Here is an 8,212-nt window from a genome sequence, read left to right as displayed (position 1 = left end):
AAATCACTCACAGATCAAACAAATCAAAATGGAAATTAGAAAATGATTTGGAACAATGATAATAGAGTCCCATGTATCATAAAAACTTATGGCTTGAGGCTGGGCACAGTGGCTCATGCCTGTAATCCCAGTGCTTTGGGAGGCCGAGGCAGGTGGATCAGGAGGTCAGGAAATCGAGACCATCCTGGCTAACATGGTGAAACCCAGTCTCTACTAAAAAATTAGCTGGGTGTGGTGGCATGCACCTGTAGTCCCAGCTACTCGGGAGGCTGAGGCAGGAGAATCACTTGAACCCAGGAAGCAAAGGTTGAGGTGAGCCAAAATTGTGTCGTTGCACTCCAGCCTTGGCGACAGGAGCGAAACTCCATCTCAAAAATAAATAAATAAATAAATAAATAAATAAATAAATAAATAAATACAAAAATGAACAACCTAGCTGGGCGTGATGGCACATGCCTGTAATTCCAGCACTTTGGGAGGCCAAGGAGGGAGGATCGCTTGAGTCCAGGAGTTCAAGACCAGCCTGGGCAACATAGTGAGACTTTGTCTCTACAAAAAATAAAATTAGCCAGGCGTGGTGACTCACACCTGTAGTTCTACCTATTCAGGAGCCTGAGTGGGAGGATCGCTTGAGCCTGGAGGTTGAGGCTGCAGTGAGCCGAGATTGAGCCACTGCACTCCAGCCTGGGCAACAGAGTGAAAACCTATCTCAAAAAAATTATATATATTCTCAGGATAAATGAAAAAATGGAGAGAGGGAGAGAAAGAGAAAAAGAGAAGACACATACATACAGTTGATTCTTATTGTTTGTGGATTTAATATTTGCAAATTCACCTACTTCCTAAAATTTATTTATAACTTTAAAATCAATAATTATGGCCATTTGCAGACATGAGCAAACTGGTGAAAAATTTGAGTCACCGAACGCACACGTTCACCACTGAGGTTAAACAAGGCAGTGCTCTGCCTTCTAGTTTTCTATTTTCAATCTACTTAATGACATGTTTTTCATAGTTTTAAGGTTTTTGTTGATGATTTTGCTGATTAAAATGTGCCCCCCAAGCCGGGCGCGGTGGCTCACGCCTGTAATCCCAGCACTTTAGGAGGCCGAGGCGGGCGGATCATGTCAGGAGATCGAGACCATCCTGGCTAACATGGTGAAACCTTGTCTCTACTAAAAATACAAAAAATTAGCCGGGTGTGGTGGCGGGCGCCTGTAGTCCCAGCTACTCAGGAGGCTGAGGCAGGAGAATGGCGTGAACCCAGGAGGCAGAGCTTGCAGTGAGCCGAGATCGCGCCACTGCACTCCAGCCTGGGCGACAGAGCAAGACTCCATCTCAAAAATAAAATAAAATAAAATGTGCCCCCCAGACAGGGCATAGTGGTTCACACCTGTAATCCCCAGCACTTTGGGAGGCCGAGGCGGCTGGATCACTTGAGGTCAGGAGTTCAAGACCAGTCTGACCAACATGGTGAAACCCCGTCTCTACTAAAAAAAAAAAAAAAACAAAATTAGCTGGGTGTGGTGGCGCATGCCTGCAGTCCCAGCTACTCGGGAGGCTGAGGCAGGAGGCTTATTTGAACCCAGGAGGCAGAGGTTGCAGTGAGCCGAGATCGCGCCACTGTACGCCAGCCTGGGCAACAAGAGTGAAACTCCATCTCAAAAAAAGAATGACAGAAAAATTTGCAAAAATGATTAAGAGCCTCAAAAACCTGTGGGAGGAAAATCAAAAAGTCTAGTAGGCATGCTACTGAATTCTCAGAAGGAAAGAACAGGACAGAAGAAAAATATTTGAAAGAATGTCTAGGCCAGGCGCGGTGGCTCACGCCTGTAATCCCAGCACTTTGGGAGGCTGAGGCAGGTGGATCACAAAGTCAGGAGATCGAGACCATCCTGGCTAACATGGTGAAACCCCGTCTCTACTAAAATTACAAAAAATTAGCCGGGTGTGGTGGCAGGCGCCTGTAGTCCCAGGTACTTGGGAGGCTGAGGCAGGAGAATCACTTGAACCCAGGAGTCAGAGGTTGCAGTGAGCCGAGGTCGCGCCACTACACTCCAGCCTGGGTGACGGACCAAGACACCGTCTCAAAAAAAAAAAAAAAAAAAAGTCTAAAAACTTCCCAAATACGCTAAAAAACAATTTTACAGAATCAAAAATCTCAGGGAAACCCAAACAGGATAAATGAGAAAACTATGCCTGGGCACACAGTGATGGTTAATGTTACGCGTCAACTTGACTGAGTTAAGGAACGCCCAGAGAGCTGGAAAAACATTGTTTCTGGGTGTGTCGGTGAGAGTGTTTCTTGAAGAGATCGGCATTTGCATCGGTAGACTGAGTAAGGTTCTCTTGCACCAGCGTAGGTGGGCATTGTCCAATCAAGTGAGGGCTTGGAAAGAATAAAAAGGTAGAGGAAGGGTGAGTCCTCTCCTTGAGCTCAGACATCCAACTTCTCCTGCCTTTGGACCTAGGAGCTCCCAATTCTTGGGTCTTTAGACTCTAGGACTTACACCAGCGCCACCACTGCCACCACCACCACCCCACCTCCAGTTCTCAGGCCTTTGGACTCAAGACTGAATTACACCACCAGCTTCCTGGTTCTCCAGATTACAGATGGCAGATTGTGAAACTTCTTGGTCCCTGTAATCGTTTGAGCGAATTCCCATGACAAAACCCCTCATTTTTGCTGTGGGGAAGCTCAAGTAAATAAATAGAAAAAAAAAATACATATATATATATATACACACATATATACAATCACATATAGAAGTAATGTGATTATTAGCACAGGAAGATATATACCTATCTCCCCCAGTGGTTCTGCTTCTCTGGAGAACTCCAATAGACACCAAAGCTAAACTGTCAAAAACCAAAGAACCAGAGATAAAAAGAAAATCTTGAAAGCATTTAGAGAAAAATAACACAAGAAATATGATTCCAAAGACTGCCAACTTCTCACTAGAAACTGTGAGGGCCGGAAGACAGCACATCTTAGGGACTTCCCTTTCAGAAGCCCCTCTCCCCCACAAGAGAGAGAGCTGTTCACCTTTCTCTATCTTTTGCATATTAAACCTCTGCTCCTAATAAAAAAAAAAAAGTGCTAAAAACAAAAAATGAATGTCACACCAGAATCCTATCTCTAGCGAAGATATTCTTCAGGAATGAAGGCAAAATAGACATTTCTAGACAACAGGCCAGGTGCAGTGGCTCACGCCTGTAATCCCAGCACTTTGGGAGGCCAAAGTGGGCGGATCACCTGAAATCAGGAGTTTGAGACCAGCCTGGCCAACACTGTGAAATCCCTTCTCTATTAAAAATACCAAAAGTAGCTGGGCATGGTGGCGGGCACCTGCAATCCCAGCTACTTGGAAGGCTGAAGCAGTGAGAATTGCTTGAACCCAAGAGGCAGAGGTTGCAGTGAGCCGAGACTGCGCCACTGCACTCCAGCCTGGGCAACAGAGCGAGACTGTCTCAAAAAAATAAAATAAAATAAAAATAAAAATAAAAATACCTCAAGTAAATCAGAAATGACTTGCAGAGGATGTAGAACATTGATACCACATTAAGGTGTTAATGAAAGGGGAAAAAATAGCCAGCTAAAACTAGCATATTACCCCCAAGTCCTTTTACTTCAGCTTCTGTATTACAGCATCTATATAATCTTTTCATTCTTGGTTTGAGGCCAAAATCAAAGTACATTTTTGTTCACTTGTTAGTGACTCAAGAAAAGTGTAGGAAAAAATACCAGAAGAAAGCACGCCTCCTAGTGGTGGGATTATGGGTGATCGTTTTTCTCCCTCTGCATTATACCTTTCTACACTTTTCCAAATTATTTACGACAATCAGTTAAACAGGTTAAAAAGCTGTTATGGTCAATATCACCTTAATACAGGACAAGAGCTGCATCTGTCGTGACTACAACAAACTCAGTACAGAGCAGTGCCTGGCACAGAGCAGGGGCTGTGCATGGGTTCAGTGACTGTAAGGTTCCCTCCCATTTTCCCAGTCCCCTCCCACTAACAGATCGGCAGCAGCCCAGGCAGGAAGCAGGGGCCTGGGGGTCCCCTGAACCCCAATGAAGCACTCGATGTACATACTTTTGGTCAAAATTAGTAAACTTTATTTAAACTTCAAAAAAATAAAATAACAGACAAGGCAGCTTTAGCTTTGCTCTTCCCGAGGATCAGCTGTAACCACTCAGAACAGGAACTACCCCTAAGTGAAACACCCTTTACCCGCCCGCATCACGCCACAGGCAAGGAAGGATCTTCAATTCGGGGACAGGCAGGGGGTGGGTGGGGTAGGAATGAGAACACCACTGGGCCAGTGGGTTCTGACAGCACGAGTGGAGAACGAGACGAGAGTCTGCATCAGAAACGAGATCCAGAAGTTCACCGGGAGCTCTGCCACAAGGCATTTATATACAAGGGAGCTGGGCTGGGGGTGACGCCCCGTGAGGGAGGCAAGAACTGCACAGCAGCATGGGCAAGCTGCCCTGGGCCCTAGCCTGCTGCCGCACCCCACGTGCCCTCAGTTCTCCTCGTCACTGTCATCCGGGCTGATGGCCGGGCTGGTGAGACTGTAGGTGGGGCTGGTGGGCGAGTAACCAGGGGAAGTGGGAGAGTAGGTTGAGCCTTTGGGGGAGGTGGGCGAGTAGGTGGGGCTGGTGGGCGAGTACTTGGGGGAAGTGGGCGAGTAAGTTGGGCTAGTAGGTGAGTACTTGGGAGAGGTTGGGGTGTAGACTGGAGAGGTTGGGGAATAAGTAGGAGATGTTGGGGAGTATTTCGGGGTGGTGGGTGAATAGGTGGGACTGGTAGGCGAGTACTTGGGAGAGGTGGGTGAATATTTGGGACTGGTAGGTGAGTACTTGGGAGAGGTTGGGGTATACTCTGGGGAGCTGGGACTGTAAGAAGGACTGGTTGGGGTGTACTTGGGTGAGGTTGGGCTGTAGCTGGGGGAGCTGGGGCTGTAGCTGGGGGAGCTTGGGGTATAGGTTGGAGACTGTGGTGTGTATCGTGGGCTGGAAGGGGAGTAACTTGGTGAGGTTGGGGAATAGCTGGGTGATGTTGGAGAGTAGCTTGGAGAGGTTGGGCTGTAGTTCGGGCTGGTAGGCGTATAGTTGGGACTAGTAGGTGAATAGCTGGGTGATGTTGGGCTGTAGCTGGGTGACGTTGGGGTGTAATTGGGACTGGTTGGAGAATAGTTCGGGCTGGTGGGTGAGTAACTTGGGGAAGTAGGTGAGTAGCTGGGGGAGGTGGGTGAATAGCTTGGAGAGGTAGGTGAGTAGCTGGGGGAAGTGGGAGAATAGCTGGGTGAAGTTGGTGAGTAGCTGGGAGATGTCGGCGAGTAGCTGGGAGACGTTGGCGAGTAGCTAGGGGAAGTGGGCGAGTAGCTAGGGGAAGTGGGCGAGTAGCTGGGAGAGGTGGGTGAGTAGCTGGGAGAGGTGGGCGAGTAGCTGGGAGAGGTGGGTGAGTAGCTGGGAGAGGTCGGTGAGTAGCTGGGTGATGTTGGCGAATAGCTGGGTGATGTGGGACTATAGTTGGGACTGGTTGGAGAATACGATGGAGAAGTAGGGGAGTAGGAGGGTGAAGTGGGGGAATAAGAGGGACTCTGGGGTGTGTAGCCCCCAGGAGAGCGGGGCTCGTAGGCAGGTGACGTTGGCGAGTAGCTGGGAGACATGGCACCACCTGTGGAGAAGCAGCCAACAAAGGAGATGAGCAATGGACAGACTCACCCAGAACCGAAGAGGAAACAAACCTGGCCCGACAGATGGTGACAACTCACCTGGTGAAGGGATGTAGGGGCTTGAGGGACCCGGGGACCCTGGGGAGCCCGGTGTGGGAGACCAGGCAGGTGAGTAACCTGGGCTGAAGCCGCTGGCATCTGACGCAGCACTGGGAGAGAAGCCGGCTGCCCCGGGAGTCATTCCACTCCCTACAGAGTGAGAGAAGCAAGTTAAAGCCAGAGCTGGAGACCAAAGGCCCCCAGTTCTCCCTGCCCCACCCTTCACTAGCCCTCTGCGGCCTTCAGAGTTCCAACAATGGCTACTGTTCACGATCCCAGCTTACCCACCTCTGAACCACCTGGAGGGCCCTCTTCCTGGATCAGGTTACTCACCAACACTGGGGGACCAGGCGCCATAGGCGGGGGTTGCACCCTGGTTCCAAGGTGTCATGGCAGGAGAGATTCCACCCATGGGACTGGGTGCTGAACCAAAGAACATGCCGGTGGCTGCAAAGAGGCACACAGGAAATCGTGAGGAGCAAGAACAGCAACGAGACTGGTGACACCCTCGCACCCACGGCCTGCCCCACCGCCTCGCTGACGCAAGCAAGTACCGCAGCTGGGGCCTCATACTCACGTCCAGCAGCCCCCAGGCCGGGGATATTGGTGGGGATCTCCATGCCATACTTGCACTTCTCTGCATCAAGCAGGAGGTCAAAGCAGCCGGTGCCGGCCGGAGCCAGCTGGCCCAGCATGATATTCTCAGAGACCCCCTTCATGGGGTCACTCTCGCCGTGTGCGGCTGCTTCCATAAGCACGTCCACCTGAACAGAGCAGACCGGCCCCATGAGACCCCTCCACACACAGCACCTGACTGTCCCATCACCACAGCCCAGCTGCCCAAAGTAGGTGCGCCCTTCTTCCCACACTGCTCCCTCCTTCTGCCCTATTCAGAAATTCCACTGTTACCGTTTCCTCAAAGGAACACTTCATGAGTGGTCCTGTGTCCTGGCGGTTGACTCCGTGTCGGGTGATGGCCATCAAGTGGCCACGACAGGTCATGGTATCACACAAGAGAGCCAAGTGTCGGTAATTGACATAGGAGCCATCAAAGGAGATGACGTGGTACAGCTCCCGCTCCAGGGCCTTCCGCACGGCTTCAATGCCCAGCACCTGGCACAGGGGAGGGAAGCAGAGGGGAGGGCCAGGACTGAGCAACTCTGCTCTCTTCCCTGCTTCTGCCGCCACCCAGATCCAGGGAGGGTGTCAGGAGCCAGGATATCCCACACTCAGAAATGGAATCAGGCAGAAAAAGTCCTGTGAGTGGACAGCACCGAATGAGGGGCCTGAGAGCCAGAGATCCACGAAAGGCAGCTGGGCAGCACGCACGGGCTCACCGTGAAGATCTCCACGATGTCATTGGACGTGGTGCGTACAGGGTCCACGTCCTTCTCACTCAGCACCCGCATCAAGCTCACGCCGTCCGTCTCCAGGATCCACTCCTGCAGGGCCTTGAATTCCCCGTCCTCTGTGATGATGATCTTCTTCTTGTTGTCTGTCTGTGGCAAGTGCATGTACACCTGTGGGAAAACAGCGTGCTCAGAGTGGGCAGGGCGGGGAGTGGGGGAATGGGAGGAAGGCGGTGGCAGAGGGGATGGCTGACCTTACTGATCTGCTCGATGCCCTGCAGGGTCATATCTGTCAGCATGTTGGACTCGATGCAGCGCAGGAAGACATCATCATCCATCTTGTCCACCACCTCTTCCTCCTGCAGTGAGAGTGAGGTCAGCACTCGGGATCCTCTGGTCTCTTCTCCGACCCTTACCTCCAACTACAGCCTCTCTGAGGGCCGAACGAGTCAGTCACCAGGCTCTACACCTCACAGCTCCAGTGAGACTTTTTTTTTTTTTTTTTTGAGATGGAGTCTCGCTGTTATCAGCCTGGGCTGGAGTGCAATGGCACGATCTCAGCTCACTGCAACCTCTACCTCCCAGGTTCCAGCAATTCTCCAGTTGAGACTTTTAATCCTGATTTTACAATATTAAAAGAAGCCTAAGGAAAGGCACCCAAATCCCACCACCCCATCACAACTTCCACTCTCGTGCAGTCCTGCCTAGCGAGAGGTGGGCTCCATGTCCATGTCACATCCTCCAACTGCTGTACCCGAGCATACACCATTCCCTGCTCTGGCACTTCACTGCGTGTTCACCTAGGCTGCCGCTGGCATGACAATGATCTCTTCTAATGGCCATATACTGTATTCCATCAAGACCTATCAATGCTTTTATTAACTGTTCTCTGACAGTTCAGCAGTTAGTGAGTTCTTCAGTTTTTTGTTTTTGTTTTTGGAGATTGAGTTTCGTTCTTATTGCCCAGGCTGGAGTGCAATGGTGTGATCTTGCCTCACCACAACCTCCGCCTCCCATGTTCAAGCAATTCTCCTGCCTCAGCCTCCCGAGTAGCTGGGATTACAGGCATGCACTACCAC

At 50.6% G+C, this 8,212-nt stretch overlaps 1 protein-coding gene across 1 annotated transcript in view; it reads right to left on the bottom strand.

The window, feature by feature from the left end:
• Nucleotides 1-4,097: 4,097 nt before the first annotated feature.
• Nucleotides 4,098-8,212, bottom strand: part of POLR2A (RNA polymerase II subunit A) — a 28,899-nt gene continuing 24,784 nt past the window's right edge. Inside the window, exons 23-29 of the mRNA XM_054458073.2 lie at nucleotides 7,388-7,492; nucleotides 7,122-7,304; nucleotides 6,694-6,897; nucleotides 6,362-6,548; nucleotides 6,118-6,231; nucleotides 5,785-5,934; nucleotides 4,098-5,687 (exon numbers count right to left, since the gene is read on the bottom strand). Of these exons, the coding sequence (XP_054314048.1) occupies nucleotides 4,531-5,687; nucleotides 5,785-5,934; nucleotides 6,118-6,231; nucleotides 6,362-6,548; nucleotides 6,694-6,897; nucleotides 7,122-7,304; nucleotides 7,388-7,492 (2,100 nt within the window). The 3' untranslated portion in view covers nucleotides 4,098-4,530. The remainder of the gene's footprint in view (nucleotides 5,688-5,784; nucleotides 5,935-6,117; nucleotides 6,232-6,361; nucleotides 6,549-6,693; nucleotides 6,898-7,121; nucleotides 7,305-7,387; nucleotides 7,493-8,212) is intronic.

Source organism: Pongo pygmaeus, chromosome 19, assembly GCF_028885625.2.
Source record: "Pongo pygmaeus isolate AG05252 chromosome 19, NHGRI_mPonPyg2-v2.0_pri, whole genome shotgun sequence".
Lineage (NCBI taxonomy): Eukaryota > Metazoa > Chordata > Mammalia > Primates > Hominidae > Pongo > Pongo pygmaeus.
The sequence above is the reverse complement of the archived record's forward strand: the minus strand, read 5'-3'. Positions and strand labels throughout refer to the sequence as shown.